This window comes from Phycodurus eques, chromosome 1 (assembly GCF_024500275.1).
Source record: "Phycodurus eques isolate BA_2022a chromosome 1, UOR_Pequ_1.1, whole genome shotgun sequence".
Lineage (NCBI taxonomy): Eukaryota > Metazoa > Chordata > Actinopteri > Syngnathiformes > Syngnathidae > Phycodurus > Phycodurus eques.
In genome coordinates, this window is record NC_084525.1 from 30,229,381 (window position 1) to 30,252,540 (window position 23,160).

The 23,160-nt window shown below is 42.1% G+C and overlaps 1 protein-coding gene across 7 annotated transcripts in view; it reads right to left on the bottom strand.

Annotated features, from left to right (window-relative positions):
* Positions 1 to 23,160, bottom strand: part of rtel1 (regulator of telomere elongation helicase 1) — a 60,120-nt gene that overhangs the window by 29,442 nt on the left and 7,518 nt on the right. For 5 of the 7 annotated variants that reach the window (XR_009769276.1, XR_009769277.1, XM_061686886.1 and 2 more), the window contains exons 4-17: positions 21,762 to 21,843; positions 17,722 to 17,782; positions 17,378 to 17,453; positions 12,352 to 12,436; positions 12,017 to 12,082; positions 11,651 to 11,780; positions 11,489 to 11,527; positions 11,285 to 11,360; positions 10,989 to 11,086; positions 10,722 to 10,777; positions 9,967 to 10,044; positions 7,344 to 7,419; positions 3,497 to 3,629; positions 3,187 to 3,300 (exon numbers count right to left, since the gene is read on the bottom strand). Coding sequence is in view for 5 of the 7 variants with exons in the window: in XM_061686886.1 (XP_061542870.1) it covers positions 3,187 to 3,300; positions 3,497 to 3,629; positions 7,344 to 7,419; positions 9,967 to 10,044; positions 10,722 to 10,777; positions 10,989 to 11,086; positions 11,285 to 11,360; positions 11,489 to 11,527; positions 11,651 to 11,780; positions 12,017 to 12,082; positions 12,352 to 12,436; positions 17,378 to 17,453; positions 17,722 to 17,782; positions 21,762 to 21,843 (1,170 nt within the window). In the remaining 2 variants the exon portion in view is untranslated. The remainder of the gene's footprint in view (positions 1 to 3,186; positions 3,301 to 3,496; positions 3,630 to 7,343; positions 7,420 to 9,966; positions 10,045 to 10,721; positions 10,778 to 10,988; positions 11,087 to 11,284; positions 11,361 to 11,488; positions 11,528 to 11,650; positions 11,781 to 12,016; positions 12,083 to 12,351; positions 12,437 to 17,377; positions 17,454 to 17,721; positions 17,783 to 21,761; positions 21,844 to 23,160) is intronic. The other 2 variants (XM_061686861.1, XM_061686871.1) reach the window with 2 other exon arrangements.

Consider the following 23,160-nt stretch of genomic DNA (forward strand, 5'->3'; position numbering starts at 1 on the left):
TATTACACCGCAAGCTAACACGAACGCCGCATTGCTAACGCTCGCCGAACAAGTCAACGAAATTGAAAAAAAACACCCTGACTCACCCCTCATTATTCTCGGGGACTTTAACAAAGCTAAACTCAACCACGAACTCCCTAAATACAAGCAGCACATCGACTGTCCTACCAGGGAAAATAATACTTTAGACCACTGCTACACTACGGTAAAAAACGCATACCGTGCTATACCTCGTGCAGCCCTGGGCTCGTCTGATCACTGCTTAATTCACTTAATACCGACGTACAAGCAAGAACTTAAATGTGCGAAGCCTACAGTGAAAACAGTCAAAAAGTGGACCAATGAAGCAAAGATGGAACTTCAAAGCTGTTTACACTGCACAGACTGGAGTGTCTTTGAAAATTCAGCTGGCAGCCTGGATGAATATACGGACACTGTCACATCCTATATCAGTTTCTGTGAAGAGGTTTGTGTACCAACAAAATCATTTTGCACATTCAACAACAACAAGCCGTGGTTCACTGCTAAACTTAAGCAGCTTCGCCAAGCTGAGGAGGACGCATATCAGAGCGGGGACAGGGCCCTGTATAATCGAGCTAGAAACCAGCTGACTAAAGAAATTAACATTGCAAAGAGGATCTATGCAGCAAAGTTGGAAAAACAGTTTAGCGCGAACGACTCAAAATCAGTCTGGCGTGCATTCCAATCGCTGACTAATTACAAGCGACGATCCCCCCAAGCTGAGAACAATAGCACACTAGCCAACGACTTGAATACCTTCTATTGCAGATTTGAAAAGGACAGTTTCACTCCACACACCCACCCGGCCGCACCCGCGACCACAACCACACCTCTGACTTCTGCGTTAACCATCCATGAACAGGATGTGAGACGCATCTTCAAACAACAGAAGATTAACAAAGCGACAGGACCGGACCATGTGTCCCCATCCTGCCTCAAAGTCTGCGGGGACCAGCTCGCTCCACTCTTCACTCAGATCTTTAACAGATCTTTGGAAATGTGCGAAGTTCCATCCTGTTTCAAACGCTCCACCATCATTCCAGTCCCCAAGTAACCTGCAATCTCTGGTCTGAATGACTACAGGCCTGTCACTTTGACATCTGTGGTCATGAAGTCCTTTGAACGTCTCGTGCTGGACCACCTCAAGAGTGTCACAGGTCCCCTGCTGGACCCCCTGCAGTTTGCCTACCAAGCGAACAGGTCTGCGGATGATGCAGTCAAAATGGGACTGCACTTCATCCTAGAACACCTCGACAGTGCAGGGACCTACGCGAGGATCCTGTTCGTGGACTTCAGCTCAGCGTTCAACACCATCATCCCTGAACTCCTTTCAACCAAGCTTCTCCAGCTCAGCGTCTCACCTGCCATCTGCCAGTGGATTTACAGCTTTCTGACGGGCAGGACACAGCAGGTCAGGCTGGGGGGGGGGCCACCTCATCCGCACGCAGCATCAGCACTGGGGCGCCCCAAGGTTGTGTCCTCTCTCCGCTGCTCTTCTCTCTCTACACGAACGACTGCACCTCAGCGAACCCGACTGTCAAGCTCCTGAAGTTTGCAGATGACACCACTGTCATCGGCCTCATCAAGGACGGTGACGAGTCTGCATATCGACAGGAAGCGGAGCGGCTGGAGCTGTGGTGCGGCCGACACAACCTGGAGCTGAACACGCTCAAGACGGTAGAGATGATCGTGGACTTCAGGAGGCATCCTTCGACACAGCTCTGTCAATTGACTGCCTGTTGTCGTACTAGAGCGGCTCCAACTACCGGAGTCAAATTCCTTGTGTGTTTTTTGGATATACTTTGCAAATAAAGATGATTCTGATTCTGACTGCAGACTTGACAACTGGCCAGAAGATCATTATTGATACCCTCCATAGGATGGAGGGTATCAATTTCCTTCCTGGGAATTACAATATCTCAGGACCTGAAGTGGGCGAACAACATCAACTCCGTCCTCAAAAAGGCCCAGCAGAGGATGTACTTCCTGCGGCTTCTGAGAAAGCACGGCCTGCCACCGGAGCTGCTGAGACAGTTCTACACAGCGGTCATCGAATCAGTCCTGTGTTCTTCCATCACAGTCTGGTTTGGTGCTGCTACAAAAAAGGACAAACTCCGACTGCAACGGACAATCAAAACTGCTGAAAGGATTGTCGGTACCCCCCTACCCACCATTGAGGACTTGCACGCTGCCAGAACTAAGACAAGGGCGTGCAAAATCCTCTCGGACCGTCTGCACCCCGGTCACCAGCTCTTCCAGCTCCTTCCCTCAGGTAGGCGCTACCGATCAACGCAAACTAGAACTAGTAGACATTCCAACAGCTTCTTCCCTCTTGCGATCAACTTCTTAAACACCTAACCTATAATTCCATTACAACAAGCTGGCAATTTTTTGACTTGATTTCGTTGTCACATTTCTGTGGGGCCAATTATGTATTACTCGTGCACTCACCGTAGTTGTCTCGCCATGCTGCACTATTTGCATATACTAGCCACTCATGCCAGAGTAGCATCTGTTACATTTGCACACTGATTGAGGAGTATCTGTAACATTTGCACAACCAACATTGTCCCAGATGATCGCACTACTCGTCACTTTAAACCGCATACACTCCTTGAAGTCTCAGCGCCCTTTGCACAATGGTCATTGCACCGGACTATTGCAATATTAGTCGTTCGAACTGCTCTAAGTGCTGGAGGACTCTGCATCTTTTTGCACAATTGTTTTTTGTCAATGTCTTTATGTCCCCAAAGTGTTCTGTAAATTGACTGTCTGTTGTACTAGAGCGGCTCCAACTACCGGAGACAAATTCCTTGTGTGTTTTGGACATACTTGGCAAATAAAGATGATTCTGATTCTGATTAAGCAACTTCGCCAAGCAAAGGAAGACGCATATCGAAACGGGGACAGGGCCCTGTATAATCAAGCTAGAAACCAGCTGACGAAAGAAATTAACAGTGCAAAGAGAAACTATGTAGCAAAGTTGGGAAAAACAGTTTAGCGCTAACTGTTTAGCGCGACCCTAAATCAGTCTGGCATGCATTACAATCACTAACCAATTACAAACGATGATCCCCCCAAGCTGAGAACAATAGTAGACTAGCCGACGACTTGAAACCTTCTACTGCAGATTTGAAAAGGACATACCTGTATGTACGTACTGACCTTCTATCAAATGCTGAACTCAACGGTACCCTATCTGGGCCCTGTTCAATGACGCTTACAAAGATCTGATCCCGCTCAATTACATGGTTGTTTTCCAAAGACACTGGAAACGGTCTGCACATGAAGCAAGAGAAAAACACATGATCAACAAAAACACTTTTTCGACAGGTTATTCTAGGTCCGGCAAGAAAGGGCATCAGATATTTAAAAAATAATAATTTACATATATAGTTAACTATTTGGTCAATTTTCAGACAAGTGTGCTCTATGAAGCTGTAATGGGCTTGACTAAAAAAAAAAAAAAACGTACATCCTCATCTCTGAGGTAAAGGAGCTCAGGGGAGAAAGGGTACCGCTGGTCAGAATGATGCAGCGAACACCTTGATTTTTCAGGTCCTGCATGCTGAAGCTCGGAGAGAAACACCAATAACTCAGAATGTTTCCTGGAAGATACAAAATACATAAAAGTGAATAAACACCACTAAAAATGTCAATGTAAGGTTAAATATTACATACAGTACTGTTTTCCACATTCATAAAGAAGATATTTCAGCAGCACAACAAAAGTCATAAGTTGCTGCAGTTTAGAACACTAACCTTAACAGTAATACCCCACAGCAAACTCTCTTTTCTCAAACCAAAAACAATTAACAACTCAATCAAAGCACTCTGGACAAAGTAGTAATTGAAGTGGTGGATGGGTCAGTAGCTTCTGAATTGTGCAAAGTTATACTGCATAAAGTTATTTGCAATCCATTTATCATTCGATATTCATCATCTCTAAATCCTGCGATTGGCTGGCGACCAGTCCAGGGTGTACCCTGCCTCTCCCCCAAAGTCAGCTGGGAAAAGCTTTGCCCACCAGTGATCTTCATTAGGATAAGCAGTATAGATAATGGATTGATCTCTTAAGCCTTGTGTGTGCATGTGTGTATGTTAGGACAAACATGTTGGATATGTAAAGTGCTTTAATAAAGTATAAAATAATGTGATTGATTTATCCATCTAATAAGACAGTGGTAACACTATTTTGGCTGGTCTGTATATGTATGGAGCAGTCATAGACTGGTTAAGTAAAGAAAGGCAGAATAAATTATGGTATCTGAATTCATTTAGTACCGTATTTTCACGACCATAGGGCGCACCGTATTAAAAGGCGCAGGCATGCTAAAACATACGCTATCTTAAAACATACGGTAGTATGCATGCACGCTAAAACAACGTTTTTAAAAAGGCAGCGGGAGCAAAATTGAGTTCGGTTGCATTTTATTGAAGTATTTAACAACGTACTCACATTATTTTTTTAATCAATTCTCAACCACAAATCCATAAAAGTCCTCATCGTCTGTATTCGAAATGAACAGCAGGCCAAGTTCACCAACAAACACGCCGGGTTCCCTCTCGTCATTGTCAGAGTCAGTCTCGTTGCCGGAGGGCTGTTCAGCAATGATGCCGGCTTTCGCGAAAGCTCGGACAACAGTCAAAGCAGACACGTTAGCCCAAACATTCACAATGCATTCACATATGATGGCGTAACTCGCCCGGCGTTGGCTCCCAGTCTTAGTAAAGCTCTGTTCGCCATGTTTACACTGATGTCCAGTGGTTCTTCAAGCCTCCCTGAATGATGGCAAACTCCAAGTTATTGCACTCAGTCGAATGTTGACTGAAGAGACGCTTCTCCCGGCTGTTCTTTGCTCATTAATACAACTAGGGCCACCTCGCCTTGTTTCCGCGTTTTCTTTTTTTCCCCGCGGAAACTCAGCTTCGTCTTCTTGACTTGGCGAAGCTCGTTTTCCTGCTTCCTCCACTTGCGTACCATGGATTTGTTGATCTTGAATTCTCTCACGGCTGCTCAATTCCCATGTTCCTCCGCGTAACTGATAGCTTGCAGTTTAAACTGTGCTTCGTAAGCGTATCTCTTCGTAGGTGCAGTTTTCGACTGCGGTCAAGCCAGCCTCCACTCGTAAAGTAGCAGTCAAGCCAGCCGCCCCTAATTTTGTTCATACTAGGCATTACGGTAATAGGTCGCCAACTCGCGGCAAAAGCCACCTTCAAAATAGAAGCTTCACAATAATGCGGACTTTAGTGCTCTTCAGTTAAGGAATGCAACCAGCAAAGTTAATTTGAATCTTGAGATACATTAAAAAGAAATGTAGTTTATTTGATATCTTAGGAAAAATTAATGGACTACACTTACATAGCACTTCAGCTACATCATCACAGTGCCCAAAGCGCTTTACAAAGCCTAACATTCACACACACATTCATAAACCAATGGGCGACTGCTGCCATGCCAGGCCCACTGGGAGCAAATTAGGGTTCAGTGTCTTGCCCAAGGACACTTCGACATGCGGACAGTCATAGCAGGGATTCGAACCTGTTCTACCTACTGAGCCAAAGCCACCCCAACATAATCCCATTGGTATCGCAAGACAAGTCCAGATGTGTGTGACAGACCACCAAGGACTCCACTAAAAGAGGTTTGATGAAGATCTGATATTGTATTTCAAAATAAAAGTCTCAGAAAACTAATAATTTTTTTAACGCATCTCAAGAGTCCAATTAACCTTGCTGGTTGCATTCCTTTAACCGAAGAGCATTGACGTCCGTATTATTTGGAAGCTTTTATTTTGAAGGTGGCTTTCGGCACGAGCTGGTGACTTATTACCGTAATGCCTAGTATGAACAAAATTAGGGGTGGCTGGCTTGATTGCTACTTTATGAGTGGAGGCTGGCTTGACCGGCGCTATATACCTACTGGGGGCGTGGCTTTAGCATTCTCCTTCATGCGCACCCTTCCCCCTTTACGTCCGCATGCTGTCCTCAGCCACGTCCGCTTTTCCTCTGTATAAGCAGCGTGTCGGTAGGAAATGCTCCCTGTCAGTCAAGCGGAGTGCTCATCACACAACAACATTTATGGATTTTGGAAATCAGCGCACACAAGGTGCGCTGCATTATAAAGGTGGCCCGTCCATTTTGAAGAAAATTTAAAACTTTTAAATGCGCCTTATGGTCGTGAAAATACGGTACTCTATCAGCTGGACAAAATCAACAATACTACCAACAACAGCAAACTCATGGACTCCTGCAGATCAAATCCCAGATTACCCTATTCCTATAGGAAACATTAAATATTTAGGTATTAATATTTTGTCAAAACTCACGGAGCTAACCAAAACCTTATCTCAAATAAATTATTTATTTTCAATGATTCCATTTAAATGGTTTCAAACCTTAGATTCTGCTGTAATAAATTTTTATTCAAAAAACAAGAAAAATAGAATTAGTCTATCCACTCTTCAGAAAAGTAAACAGGAGGGAGGCCGAAATGCACTATTATTTAGCTAACCAATTACAATACCTCATCAAATTGTTGCACTACAATGAGTAGTATGATTGTTGTCTAGAATTGGAACAAACAGACTGCAACAACATCAAAATCCCAAAACTCCTATTTATTTCCACAAGTCTTAAACACCTTAAATGCTTCAAGAACCCAATAATTGCATCCACCTTAACGGCTTGGTGGAAAAGTTTAGAATCTACAGGATCTCAATTAGCTCCCAGTATGCTCTCCCCAATCTGGCATAATCCAGATTTCGAAATCAATAATATACCCCTTCATTTTAGTACATGGGAACAACATTGACCACGTACAACTATTTACGAATAATGTTTTTAGGACACCTGATGAACTGTTCCAAGAATTCCAAATAACAGGCGGAAGCTTTCTTCAATAATACAATAAATTAAAAGCAGCAATTAAAAAAAATAAAAATAAAAAAATAAAAAAATACCAACAATCCAGAGCATTCTCTAACTGCCGGAGTTTGTCAAGTAAATAGTGAAGCTTCTCCCGCAAAGTAAGCTCTATATAAGGAGCGTGTCGGCAGGAAATGCTCCCAGTCAGTCAAGCGGAGCGCTCATCAAAGTCACACATAAGGCGCGCCGCATTATAAGGCGCCCGTCCATTTTGGAGAAGATTTACGACTTTTAAGTGCGCCTTGAGGTCGTGAAAATACGGTACTTAATAGCTCAACAACTTTGAACAGTGGTCATATTTTGACAGTGGCTTGGCACTGCATTTAAAACAAAAAGGTAATAATGTGCACTGAATTTGTTTTACAGCTTAACCACTACATACTCAACTCATTTACCTGCTTTCTTTGTTGATGAAGCCCATGGGCCATTTTTTTGTTTTCTCTGAGCGCTGGTGTCTTGATGGATGTGAACCTGCGGCCAGTAAACAAATATGATGGCTGATGTCCTGTGCCTAATACTGATGTTACTACAAAAAAAAAAGAGACCATACATGTGTAATCATCTTGTGAAGTGATTATTATTATTGAGGAAAATAAAAAACTGGCAAACAAAAGGTGCTGAAAAATAATAACAAAACAAGAATGAAGGAAGGAAGAAAGAAGCAAAGAAAGTAATTTATGTGGCTGCAGTGGGAAAATTCCAGTTTAGAGACTGAAATTATTAGGGGTGTAACGATTTGTTTTAGCAATAATTCGATTTGTGATTGCCGATTCAAATCAAGGACAATATTGGTTCATTTAAAACAATCTGAAACGATTCTTTTGGGGTGTAAATCGATTCAGTAACTTTTTAGCAAAACAATTCATCCAGTGTGTCTGTGAAATAAATAACTGCATACAGTTGAAATTTCTGAGATTCTTGTTCTTTCTTGTAAGGGAATCGGGTAAACACTAATTATGGTAATTACACAAAGATTTTCCCTCCTTTTCCCTCCACCTTATCGTGGTGGAGGGGTTTGTGTGCCCCAATGATCCTAGGAGCTAAGTTGTCTGGGACTTTACGCCCCATGGCAAACAGGTCCTAGGTGAGGGACCAGACAAAGTACGGCTCCAAAAACCCCGATGAAGAACAAATTAAATGGACATAGGTTTCCCTTGCCCGTACGCGGGTCACCGGGTACCCCCTCTGGAGCCAGGCCTGGAGGTTGGGCTCAAAGGCGAGCGCCTGGTGGCCGGGCCTGCATCCATGGGGCTCAGCTGGGCAACAGCTCAAAAGGGTAACCTGGGTCCCCCTTCCCGTGGGCTTATCACCTGTGGGAGGGGCCATATGGGTCGGGTGCAGTGTGAGCTGGGCGGTGGCGATCCGACCCCGGCAACAGAAACTGGCTCTAGGGATGTGGAATGTCGCCTCTCTGGTAGAGAAGGAACCTGAGCTGTTGTGTGAGATAGAGAAGTTCCGACTAGATATAGTCGGGCTCGCCTCCACACATGACTTGGGCTCTGGTACCAGTCCTCTTGAGAGGGGTTCGACTCTCTTCCATTCCGGAGTTGCCCAGGGTCCTGACTGTTATTTGTGCCTGTGCACCAAACAGCAGTTCAGAGTACCCACCCTTTTTGGAGTCCTTAGAAGGGGTGCTGGAGAGCGCTCCTCCTGGGGACTCTTATCGTTCTGCTGGTCGGCCCGGGAAAGTTCCACCGGGATGAGACCCCAGGGATGACCCAGGACACGCTGGAGAGACTATGTCTCTCTGCTTGCCTGGGAACGCCTTGAGATCCCCTTGGAAGAGCTGGAAGAAGTGGCTGGGGAGAGGAAGGTCTGGGCTTCCCCGCTAAAGCTACTGCCCCCACGACCCAACCTCGGAGAAGCGTAAGAAAATGGATGGCTGGATGGATGGATAAAGATTTTCCTGATGTACTTTTCCTTTTGTGTGTCTTATTGTGTACTGTACTGTATGTTTTCTCTAATGGACTAGGAGTCTCTTAATAAAAGTTGATTGGTTGATTGCATTTCTTTGCTATAAAACAAAGGAGGAAACAGCAACCCATTGATATTTTTAATATTTCAGATTTTACTTGTTGGGACAGTTTTTTAGGGGGTCCTTGGAAAAATGCCTCTCTAGACGGACCCAAAGCTTGAGAATCAGTGTTCTAAACAGTCAAATACTAATGGCTAGAAACGAAGTACTGTCAGGTTACCATGAGGAAATGTTTTTTGTTATAGTGTTGATAATACATCGAGAGCTAGATAAATAAACAACCCTTATCTATGTAGCAGGAACGTGGGCCTTAAACCGCATCAAGTAGTTGACGACGTCGCTGGTTCTCCTCGTTCGCCCGAGTTTCCCCTCCTTGTACTCTGCTGTTGTTGTCAGCAGCTAGCGAGCTAAGATAACCAGCTTAAAAGGCTTCAAATTGCATAGCGAGTTGCCGCGAGTCACACACACGCATACTTAATGATAATTTCTCGCTACCCTCATTCTCATCTGCCATCCAACAGACAGACCGACATCCTAAACGTCAATAAACGTGGTTAAAAAAAATAACATGCGCACATACTGTGGTGTCTTGTCCAACTACTAGGGGCACTACGCAAAGGAGTGATTCAATGTGGGACGTAGATTAAAAACACGAGGAAGAAAAAAGACAACGAAGAAAGTAGCGTTGTTCTAACTGCTGTGTGCTAACTGAAAATAAAATCAAGTTAAAGGAATTACGAGGCTTTTTCTTGGAAATACAAGACAGAGACACCTCCATATAAAGCCTGCCTTGTTTAAATCCAATGCGTTACTTCCTGGTATCGAAACAATCGATTGATTACCTTTTAAAACTGTTTAAATCGATGTATTTATTTCCGGAAGGCTAACTTGCTGAGCACAGATCGAGCCACTTGGATTTTAGGAATAAATCGATGTCAATATAATGAATAAATCGTTACACCACTAAATATTATGTATAATATTGTATGTATAGTAAAATCTTTTAGAAAATTAAGAGCTTTACTGTGACAAAAAAAAAACACCTTAAAAGGAGCTGTATTAGCTTCCATTTTCTGTTGCCGCTCCATCGGTGATGATGATACTTCACCACAGAACACCAGCTGTAAGAGGAAAAGTTACACACAGTGCTACAGTAGATTGCAATGTAATGGTTCGTGCTGCTGCTACTGTACGTGTATTTTCTTAGTAAAAGGCTTTTTTGAATCATGTCTGTTGTTGTAAACTGGTGTCTGTTGTCTTCTATGATTTTTGTGAGTGTGTATGTCCATATTATGGCAGTACATGTCAGATTTGAAGAGTTTGGGTGCCAGGAATGTGGCATTTTTCTACATCTCCCTATAATACAGGAGTGATCTTATCTAATGTATTATATTAATCGTGAAGTGAAATTATGTTTGTGGATATACAGCATTTATGTACAAGTATTTTTATGGTTCGCACATCTATTCCTTCCACATTCCAAAAACATGCATGGTAGGTTAATTGAAGACTATAAAGTTAATGATAGTTTGTCTATATGTGCCTTGCAATTGTTTGGCGACCAGTTCAGGGTGTACGCTGTCTCTCACCCAGAGTTAACATAGATTGCCGCCAGCACGACCGTGACCCTAGTGAGGATAAGTGGTACGGAATATGGATGGATAGATATTTTTAACAGCTGTTACAGGCAGTGTTTCATATTATGCTGGACCAAGACAATCCTATCCATACAGCACTACCCATATTAAATATCAATTTACTAAAATATTTAACTACTCTGGATCATCAGATGACCTACCTGTATGATATCCAAGAGCTTCTGCAATCCACTCGTATTGAGAAAGATCCCCGGCTCTATGAAAGACAGCTAATTTCTTACAGTCGCAAGAACATTTGCATCAATATGAAGTTTCGGTCTATCTGGCAAAGAATGAGCCTGAAAGTAACTTAAATGTGGTGACGACCGAAAATGTTTTCCGCAAAAAAATATTTATGTAACAGTATGTTACAAGTAAGTGACAAAATACAGTATGTATTAGACAACAAGATAGTGAGCCATACTTACGTCCTGCTAGGTATCCAATGATCTGCTCCAGAGCTTCAAACACACAGTCCTTGGTGTCGTATGTCAAGAGGGCTCTCTCTAACAGCTCATATATGAAGCTAAGCACGTGAAAAGGATAAGAAAAATCTATTTAAAAACATGAAGAACTAGCTAACTATTGTGATTGCAGTCACAGCCATATGTTTGCTATTTTTCTGTTTTTTTTGTCGTCTTATGTGATTAAATCAGTACCATTGGTGACTGCACTTGAATAGTCAAAGCATGAAATTTACATTTATTATCATACTGTCACTTACATTCCAGGTTTTGTTATGCCTTTATCACCTGCAACATCAAAGGAATCAATAGCAGCCTCCAGTTTCAACAGAATCTCTGTAAATAACAACAACAGTTTTGGTATTCCACAGTAGGCAGATCTAAATGCCAGTGCCTATTCAGAATAATAAATGGTCACAGTCATGAGGAGTGAATCTGTATTCATTCATTTTAATTTTACTTACCTTTGAGATTAGCAACAACTTTTATGTCTGTTTTTAAACCTGAAAAAAAACCAACTACTTTTTCAGTCATATTCTGGCATAATGTTAGTGAATGTGAGAACATGTGGGTGTAAACTTTATAGTTGATACTGACAACCATTTTGACAATTTTACATTACAAACCTTGAGAAGAAGCTTCCACTAAACTGGCTTCTTGAGCATGGTCACTCAGCACTCTGGTAAGCGCATTAATGGCTGAGGCTAAATCATATGGAGTCATATCAAATGATGTTGACTCTTCACACGTCCTTTCCTGGATACAAGTAAACATAATTTGGGACTCACTAATATAACGTGTAAACGAAAGCTATCTACAGATAGTGTACATTGCTCAAACATGAAAGGTGAAAGCACACAAATGCTAGAAAGGCATCAGAGGACGCAACACTGATTAGTGTGTCATAGTAACCCTCACAGTGCCTTTATTGTTAAAACAATAAAACTAAACCCACAGATAACAGTTAATTGAGAGTAATAATGCAGTCATACTACATTATGGGCCTCATCAAAGATTACAACAGATCCAGTCAACTCGATGCTGTGAGCTTTGCGGCTCTGTGGAAAGACAAGAAGCAGAAGAAAACATAGCATTTGGTTACCAAAGGAAAGAACACTATTCACACACACACACACACATATATATGTATGTGTGTGTGTGTGTGTGTGTATATATATATATATATATATATATATGTATTTTTATGTATATATGTATTTTTTTCTACACACACATATAATACACACACACACACACTATATGAATGGTCCAATTAGCATCTGGTGAGAATGCATCATAAGATCTACTAACGTCACTGCTTACTTACCTTTGGATCCAGCAGGTAGTTGTAAGGCATAAAAATCATATCAGCCTGCTGTTTTAAAGAACGTGAGAGATAATAAGGGCAAGCCCTGCAGAAAAAAAAAAAAAATTTAATAAAATAAATAAATTACAAAATTAAAAAAAGAAAACCACAAAATTATATTTTTACGAGCCAAAAAATTCAATCAAAAAGCTTAAGGCAATTTATTACTGAGATTGTTTTGTTGCATTGAAATTATGTTGTAAGTGTATTACATGTTTCTGCCAGGTGGTTTGCTGGAATGCCTAAAACCATGCAAACATTATGGGAGAAACAAAACAAATCCACCAAAATGCTTCAATCTATAATATTTTGCATGTTTTTGCGGTGCTCCTTAGTCTTCTGTTCTCTTGGAAAACACCTAAACAACAAATGTACCGTAATTTCTTTTGTATAATCCGCTCTCAAGTATAATACTCACCCTCAAAAATCAAGCCCCAAATTCAGGAATGCCCTTCTTCCTATGTATAATAAGCACCATCGATTTGCTGGTATTCATGGTCAAAACATGAAGTATTAGCTGTATTTTCAAAGAAATGTTCTGCTCTGTGTGCATGTGCTGACGTTTGCATCGCTTCCTCACTATGCATTTCTACTCGAGTACTCATATTAGCAAAGATCAAAGACTGTGATCGACTGAAATCAATGCTCAATGATACGGTAATTCTAACATTTTCATAGGACTGGTGAAACTAGTCTTAACGGGTAAGAGGTTTTCTTTGGACTTCCTTTATAATTTCACAATAGATTTATGTCAAACTATTAAGGTGCTTCACGGATCCCTTCTGACAGCAATCGTTACTTTCTTTAAAAGCAGCCGTGTAACTTTTCCTCATTCTTTAACTCTTAAATCTCCTCCGAGAAGTGGCAGTACAAGAAATCAATCTGCCGTCCTGTAAAGACGCTAAATCCTTTGTCCCTCAATCGGATGTGACCACAGATATGAGGAGGGATGCGTTTGGAAATGCACGCCGAGCACACGCTGCAACATCCCGCACCGTTTACAGAAATGGTCATGGCAGATCCCGCAAGGATGTCATGATTCTCGGTGAGCAGTGAAAATTTACCATATGTATACAATTGTAACATTAGACATTACATAACAAATTGGAATTAAAGCACTGTGGTGGTGGGTTGACGGAAGTAAGGGCCGATTAATGTGTTCCACACATTAGTTTTTGGTGTCCCGCATTTCCACTTGACTTTTGAGTTTTCTTTCGAACAATGTGTTCTTTTACTCAACATCTTTTAACTTCGGAGTTGTGCTCTGTGAAGTGGCGGTACAGTATAACAAATTAATCTGCAGTCTAGTAAAGACATTAAATCCGATGGTGTCACCAGACTGACACCATAGCAACAGTTAACAATAAAAAGAAGAATGCATACGACTTACATAGCGCTTTTCAAAGCACTCAGACGCTTTACAATTGCAGACATTATTCAGTCACTCCACAGTCACACCCTAGTGGTGATAAGCTACTTGTGTAGCCACAGCTGCCCTGGAGCAGTCTGATGGAAGCCTGGCTGCCATTCTGCACCTATGGCTATAATAATATAATATATATATATATATATATATATATATATATATATATATATATTATATATATAATATCCAACCACAGTCATTCATGGGTAATGTGGGTTAAGTGTTTTACCCAGGGACACAATGACGACGTATGCTTAGGCTGGGATATACACTGGCGCCCCTTCCAGTTGCAGAGCATACACTTTTCACTATACCCCAAATATGGTATGATATGGCAGCGCCCGCAAGGACGTCATGATTCTTGGGTGAGCAGCTAAAATTTACCTTGTTCCATATAAATTTGTAACATTAGACATAAATATGATAATGGAGTGAAAGCACACTTTTTTCACAACCCCTAGGTTCATACGTGAACATTCCTTTCCCCATTTTTCTTACACTTATGTATAATACATTATCGACTTTTGATTATTTATTTAGGGAAAAAATGGTTCATCATACACGAGGATTATTATTATTATTTTTTAAAACAATTTTGTTTAATTTCTGTGGTCTCATGCGCTTGTTTGGGTTCTCTCTGGGAAACCCTTCCTCCCACAGTCCAGTTTAATCCTAAGTACCCATCGATGTTAATGTGTGAAAATATTTTGCAATAAAATTACCATGCTTGGAAGCACATACCTCGAGACAAAGGTTTCCAACATGTGGATAAATCACTGATTTTGCAATGTATAAATAGGCACCATGTCTTTGGCAGCACGATTGACTCTGTGATTGCTTTCACTCTGGCTACATTCTAGTCATAGGGAAAATGGTTCTGCTCAACTGCTAAATTGCGACCTAATCGCTCAGTTGGTAACACTTGCAGCCATTTCATTCGTATAAGCAGTGCATGTCAGAGGGAACAGGCTTTGAACTATGGAACAAGCAAAAAATATATTTATATTAAAAATATATATTGCCCTGATGAATAAATTTTAGTTAATCAATATAATCTAGGCTGGTCACAATAAAAATATTTTTAAAGATGATATATTTTCCCAAAAAATATCACAATAAACGATAATACTGTTGTTTTTTTAATGCCTCTGAAATCATGAAAAATAAGGCCCACCCAATTGTTATTTATTAAATTTTTTTGGTTTTTGAATCAGTGTTATTGTTATTATAATTTCTTCTCGTTTCTCTATTAACTTATTTTTCTTTACTCTGTGGTATGGATGCCCCTGTCTGAAATAAAACCGATAAAAAGTAAATTTTAGCACTGAACCGTCATTCTGAAGAGCGGGGAAAAGTTGTCTGTGCAAAGTTGTCTGTGCAGCTCTGTCTCGACGTAAATGCGCGGTGAAGTCATTTACGCACGGCATAAATATGACGACTACGGACGGAGCTCCTATTCCACGGAGATCTTGTTTTTTACTACTTTAAGTTGTTTTTAATCAAGCGTTTTTTTTTTTTTTTTTAATAAACAAAAACAATCCCAACTACTGTGCTGAATAGACGACGGACCTCAATCTTGATAAATGACAGTCACAAGAAGTGTGTATGTCACATGGCTGTTCGATTAAATATAGTACACGTATACACGCAATTGGAATAGATCATGTCAGATGTAAACAGTTGACCAGAACTCTTCAATCGGAATTATTTCAATCAGAATGACAAAAAAAGTCCATGAAACACGGCTCCTGTGTGGTTGGTCCACTGAAGACGAAACCTTCACCTGTCAATCAAATCTAAGTTGGAATACGTTGGCTGAATAGCGTGTGCCACTGAGTTAACGTTCACATGTTTGCGTTAATTGGGGACTAATAAACAACAACTCGAAGCGCTGATGTTTTAATCAACATCGCCGCGGTGGAGTGAGTTGTTTAGTTCAACTTACTAGCTCGTTAGCTAATAAACAGTTAACTTTCCCTTAAGTGTCTCTGGTGTGTGAATCTACATGCTGCACATGGAGCAAGGCTGTGGAGTATTGGACAGAGCGAACACAGACAAGAGTGCACCGGTCCACTGGCGTTCCATGAGCCCACCAGCAGCTAATGACACAGCCGTCCAACTCTTTCTCTTCATTGTGTGATCCGCACGTTGGCTCACCATAACAATGACAATTACCATATTTTCACGACCATAAGGCGCACCGTATTAAAAGGCACAGTCTCAGTTACGGGGTCCATTTCTGTATTTAGCACATACATAAGGCACACCATATTATTGGGCGCAGGCATGGTAAAACATACGCTAGCTTAAAACATACGGTAGCATGCATGCATGCTAAAACAATGTTTTTAAAACGGCAGCGGGAGCAAAACTGAGTTCGGTTGTACTTTATTGAAGTATTTAACAATTTACTCACGTTATTTTTTGATCAATCCTCATCCACAAATCCATCAAAGTCCTCAGGTTCTATATCCAAAACGAACAGCTGGGCAAGTTCTCCATCAAACACGCTAGGTTCCCTCTCGTCATTGTCGGAGTCACTCTCGTTGCTGGGTGGGTGTTCAGAAATTATCCCGGCTTTTGCGAAAGCTTGAATAGACACGTGAGCCCAAGCATCCACAATCCATTCACAAATTGTGGCGTAACTCGCCCGACGCTGCCTCCCAGTCTTAGTAAAGCTGTGTTCGTCATCTGTCATCCATCGCTCGCACGCCGCTCGCAACTTCACTTTGAACGCCCTGTTTACACCGATGTCCACCGGTTGGAGTTCCTTCGTCGAGCCTCCCGGAATGATGGCAAGCTCAGTTACTGCACTCAGTCGAATGGTGACTGTAGAGACGCTTCTCCCGGCTGTTCTTTGCTCATTAATCCATTGCTCGAGTTGGTCTACCAACTCGGGCCACCTCGCCTTGTTTCCGCGGAAACTCAGCTTCGTCTTCTTGACTTGGCGAAGCTCGTTTTCCTGCTTCCTCCACTTGCGAACCATGGATTCGTTGCTCTTGAATTCTCTCGCGGCTGCTCAATTCCCATGTTCCTCCGCGTAACTGATAGCTTGCAGTTTAAACTGTGCTTCTTTAAGCGTGTCTCTTCATAGGTGCCATTTTCAGGGGTCATTAGCCAAACCGATGTCGTTTTGCACAATGCACATACCGGCACTATATACCTACTGGGGGCGTGGCGTGCCTTTAGCGTCCTCTTTCACGCGCACCCTTCCCCCTTTAACATCCGCATGCTGTCCTCAGTCACGTCCGCCTTCCTCTACATAAGCAGGGTGTCAGCAGGAAATGCTCCCAGTCAGTCAAGCAACAACATTTACAGATTTGGGAACTCGGTGCACACATAAGGCGCGCCACATTATAAGGCACCCCGTCCATTTTGGAGAAAATTTAAGACATTTAAGTGCGCCTTATGGTCATGAAATTACGGTAATTGACTCCGGAAAAACTATTGTGTCCATTTTATTTATCGAAAGATAAGTTGATATAGTAATTACCATGGCAGCCCTAATATAATCGAATAATCGCGCAGCCCTAGTTAAGATAAACACAAAATATGAATCACTTTTTTTTCTTGCCAAATTTGACCAGGTCTTCCACATCCACAATACCATCCACCAATTCTCTGTCAGTGCTGTTCTCTGAGGAAAAAAAGAAAAAGAAAATGCCATAAGAAGTTAATTAAGACAGCTGGAATGAACAAATATATATCAAACCACCTTCAACCTAATTATACTGTATTATCATGATTTATCATACACCAAAATATCAACTGACAATTAATTAGATTTTTTACTTCCTATTGAAGTCCTCCTTCCACAAAAACAATACAGAGTACAATCTTGAATACAATCTTGTGTTGTGTTGATTGTAAATTAGTGATGTCTATTGCAGATATAAAACTATTACCTTCAACATTGTTGTAGAAGACACAAGACCTTGAGGAGACCTTTGTTCGACACATATGGACCTTAAAAAGAAAAACAGGCAGTTGCATAGAAATTAGGGCTGCACGATACGAACAAAATGACATTGCACTTTTTTTTTTTTTTTTTTTAAACCCGCAATATATTGTGATGTGAAATTATACGGGGTCAGTGTTGGGGAAAGTTCATTTTCTACATGAAGTAGTTCAAAGTTCAGTTCACCGGTCCAAAAATAAACTAGCTCATTTCATTCATCTTCCGTTTCGCTTATCCTCACTTGGGTCGCGGGCAAGCTGGAGCCTATCCCAGCTATCTTCGGGCGAGAGGCGGTGTGTACCCTGAACTGGTCATGTTCTGGGGAAGACTGGGTACATTGAGTCCGAGTGGACCATGCTATGCGGGTGTTGGAACATTTATGTTTTATATATACCAAATCTTACTTGTATTAGTTTTATACAATCTTCACAGGCTTTATTGTTATATTGTGACTACTAGCTCTTTCCCGGCCATACTGTGCTTACTAATTGGTCCTAGCTGTGACTACTAGCTCTTATTCGGTAAAGATGAGTTGAGTGCAGCTGGACAAAGATAATTGTTTTGTTTTCTGTCTCTCTCACGTCGACATCAAAAAGCGGATTTTTGTCTGGGATTGAAGTAAGGGGTGACAACTCCTTGTACCTTTTCCTCTCTTTAAAGTCACAACATAGCCAGGAACAATTAGTACACACATTATGGCCGGGAGAGAGCTAGTAGTCACAATATAACAATAAAGCCTGTGACGCTTGTATAAAACTAATAGAACTAATATTTGGTATATATAAAACATACATTTTCCAACACACGCGCCTCCATTGCTGAGGCGGCCGACGGGAGCTATGGCCGTAAAGTGGTCGGTGCCTGTCTTGGCGGTAATCCCCAAACCCATTGGTGGACACCAACGTTGAGGGATCAAGCTGAAGGAGTCCTATCGGGCCTTTGTGGGCTGTGGGACTCATGAGGCTGCTGATGGGTACCGGCTGGCCAAGCGGAATGCAGCTTTGGTTGTCGCTGAAGCAAAAACTCGGGGGTGGGAGGAGTTCGGTGAGGCCATGGAGAAAGACTTCCGGACGGCTTCGAGGAAATTCTGGTCCACCATCCGGCGTCTCAGGAGGGGGTAGCAGTGCACTATCAACACTGCATAACACTGCATATAGTGGGGATGGGGCGCTGCGGACCTCGACTCTGGACGTTGTGAGTCGGTGGGGAGAATACTTCGTAGAGCTCCTAAATTCCACCGACACGCCTCCCCATGAGGAAGCAGATTCTGGGGTCTCTGAGGCGGGCTCTCCTATCTCTGGGGTTGTGGTCACCGAGGTAGTTAAAAAGCTCCTCGGTGCCAAGGTCCCGGGGGTGGATGAGATTCGCCCGGAGTTCCCCAAGGCTCTGGATGTTGTGGGGCCATGTTGACACACATCTACAACATTGCATGGACATCGGGAACAGTGCCTCTGGATTGGCAGACTGGGGTGGTGGTCCCCCTTTTTAAGAAGGGTGGACCGGAGGGTGTGTTCCAACTATACAGGGGGATCACACGCCTCAGCCTCCCTGGTAAGATCTATTCAGGAGTGCTGGAGAGGAGGGTCCATCGCAAAGTCGAATCTCAGAGTCAGGAGGAGCAGTGTTGTTTTCGCCCTGGCCATGGACCAGCTTTTCACCCATTGGCAGGGTCCTCGAGGGTGCATGGGAGTTTGCCCAACCAGTCTACATGTGTTTTGTAGACTTAGAGAAGGCGTGTCCCTCGGGGAGTCCTGTTGGGTGTGCTTCGGGAGTATGGGGTACTGAACCCCCTGATACGGGCTGTTAGGGCCCTGTACGACCAGTGAGTTTGGTCCGCATTGTTGGCAGTAAGTTGGACTCGTTTCCGATGAGGGTTGGAGGCTGCCCTTTGTCACCGATTCTGTTCATTACAGACATGGAAACACCAAAGGCATGAAAAAGGTGACAAAACAAACAAACAGACAAACAAACAAAAAAAACATTCTAGGGGGAGGGCTGGGGGTATCCTCGGGTCCCCGCAGAGAATTTTTCAAAATGTTCACCTAAATTAAGCAATCTGGAAGACACTTAAGGCAAAATCAAAAAAAAAAAATGTTCACGCATAAAAACATTTATTTACACTGCTCAAGTATATGTTGATTTACAAATTTAAGAGTAAAATAAAATTTGCCTCATTTCTTTTCTTTTTTGTTTTGGCTTCCAAATTGAACCAGGCCCATCTCTACCTGCACCTGCTGCAAGCTGTGCCACATGAAAAACATTCTCCTCTTTAAGCACTCTCATTCTGGATTTTTTTTTTACTAAAATCATTGTCTGTTTCGTTTCATTTTTCACCATTACCAATTTCAAAGGCTAATCTCAAATGCATCCTCCAGGAAAATCCGTCTATCCATATATGTTCTGTACTGCTTATGCTTATAAGGGTCGTGGACATGACGGCACCTAACCAAGCTATCTTTGGGCGAGAGGTGGGGTACACCCTCAATTGGTCGCCAGCCAATCGCAGGGCACATATAAACAAACAACCATTCGCACTCACATTCCCATCTACGGGAAATTTAGAGTATTCAATCAAGCTACCAAGCATGTTTTTGGGATGTGGGAGTGCCCAGAGAAAATTCACGCAGGCACGGGAAGAACACAAGCGAGGCCGGGATTTAAACCCGGGTCCTAAGAACTTTGAGCCAGATGTGCTAACCAGTTGCCCTCCAGGAAAATTTTAAGTACAATATTTTTCTGTTTTTATTGGCCATTTCTGAATTTGAAGTTCATTCTGCGTTGTGACATAATTGCTAACATCGCTACGTCGCTTAATACATTTAACAAAAACATTAGTTAATTGTAGGCGTGTTTCCTAATCAACAGAACAATTACTAGTGGATCAGCTCTTGTCGCCAATGTTACGTGTGCTTCGCGATTCCGCTGGGACCGCAACCAGGGCCACGACCCACAGCACATACGACTTGTGCTTATCTGATTAGCAAAAATGTTGCTTAAACGTAAGAGTAACAATAGACGATGTCCGCTCCAGGCACGTCCCACTGGGAGGAGACCCCGGGGACGACCCAGGACACACTGGAGAGACTATGTCTCCCAGCGTCTCGGAACGCTTCGGGATCCCCCGGGAAGAGCTGGAGGAAGTGGCTGGAGAGAGGGAAGTCTGGGCGTCCCTGCTAAAGCTACTGCCCCCGCGACCCGACCTCGGATAAGTGGGAGAAAATGGATGGATGGTGATTTTTAAAATGACTGAATTAAAACAAAAACAGGACTTTTGTCCTTAATGTGCAAACAAAACACGCAACACAGTATGACAGGAACGATGGCGAAAGGACATTGACAAGTTTGTCTGACTATATTAAAATTATCTAGTCTTATTACAAAACAAATACATTATCACAGTGTGATCGCACAGTGTTTTAACTAAAGCATTCTGGAAAAAATAATTTTCTTAGTAATCAATTTTTATAATTATGCACTGTATTACAAAAAAACACATTCACTCCCATTTATGCAGTGTCCCTGAATGCCCCTGGCACACTCCTGTGTGGCTCCCCTGTTTCATTCTGAAGAGCAAATAGGAAATGCAGCAGCAGGTGTACAAATTTTTCATCTTTGACCATGTCAAAACAATTTCCTCTGCTGGTCACTTTTAATATTACAGTTGATTTGCTGTATAGTACAGTACACCAAAACATTGCTCACACGTACATCGTAATGACGATGCTCAAAAACAATATAAATATAAACAGATTTGCACATTCCTTTCATACCAGTTAAAATATTTGTTCTTACTTTGTAGCTAACATCTGCTCGCAGCAACCTTGAACATCTTATTGGGATATTGCTCCAAATAAAAAAAATGAGGACTTTTCTAAAATGGTAAATTATAATTTATTTGGCTTCATATTAACAATGCACCCGCGCACAGGCGCACACACACACACACACACACACACACACACACACACACACACACACAACTCTTACCTTAGCATGGTGGCTTTCCTGACGCATTACTTCTGGATTTATACACAACTGCTCTCTTGACCCCAACACAGATACCTTAGGTCTGAATCACAGATTAAAGGACTTTAGGTTAACTCATATACAGGCATAAATTGTCAACTTGTGTTTAACATTATAGACAGGTTACATCATTCTTTTTGAAGCAGATCCAAGATAGTGCCGTAGAGGCCAGCTCTGGTACAAAGTTATAGTTGCTCAATTATTTTAACCATCTCTGTTTTTCGCTATACAGTATAAAACAAAAATGACTTAGACCAGACATTAATGGCTCAGCATCAGGCAATCCCCCTCAGAAATGTTAAGCAGTAATTAATTTTACATAAACCTGCAAATTCCTAAGGAAGTAACTAGAGGAAGAGTGGCTAGAAGAGATAGAAACACCAGGTTTCTCGGGATGTCCCAATCACATTTCTTTGCACCCACGTCAGAGTCTTTGATCTGCCGTGCCGATACAGAGTCCCAATCAGATACCTCGGCAATGCAGTAAGAAAAAAAGAGTGCACATCCAAATTGTGTGTGCTCGTGTGTATATACATGCGTGCATGTGTGTGTGGGGGACCTCAATAAAACAGACCCCGATATAACGGATATCAGATAAAACGGATCATTGGGACTGAACAATGTGTCCCAAAATATTTTCCATCTGTCACTTTAACTGCCATTGACAAAGTCTGTTAGTTCCAGAATTGGCTGCCGTTGTTTACTGGCGCTGAGGTGCAATGCAAGCAGAGAATGGGACTGAGTTTTTTCAGGGTCACAGATATAAAATATGACTAGATCCAATTCCAAATGATGTGCCTACGTGGCGGCCATGTTGAATGTGGGGAAGTGACGTGGTGGCCATGTCATGAATGAATCTACTGTGCCTTAGAGCACAGCACAGAAAGACAGAGAGCGGCATGGCAGAAGTGTTAACTCTGAGGAATACACAAAACACGTCTCTGGAATCTGGAACATGCCATTTTTGCTACAGCAAAATTTTTTTGGTCAAGCCGTTCACCTTTGGCAACAGATTTTCGAACTAGGAAGCACACTAATTCCTCGCAGCTCATGAAAGCGACTTGCCTACGATGAGTACTGTATGTTAACAATGTCACTATGACCAAGCACACCGGCGAGGTAAGTTTGGAAAAAAAACATGAAACTTTCATACATTTTCAAGCATACAGTGCTGTGAAAAAGTATTGGCCCCTTCAAATTCTTATATTTTTGCAGTTTCCCCACTTTGTTTGTGAATGTAAATAGACAAATATAACCCAAGTAAACTTAAAATGCTGTTTTTAAATGGTGATTTCATTTATTAAGAAAAAAAAACTATTCAAAGTTACCTGGCTTTGTGTGGAAAAGTAATGGCCCCCTA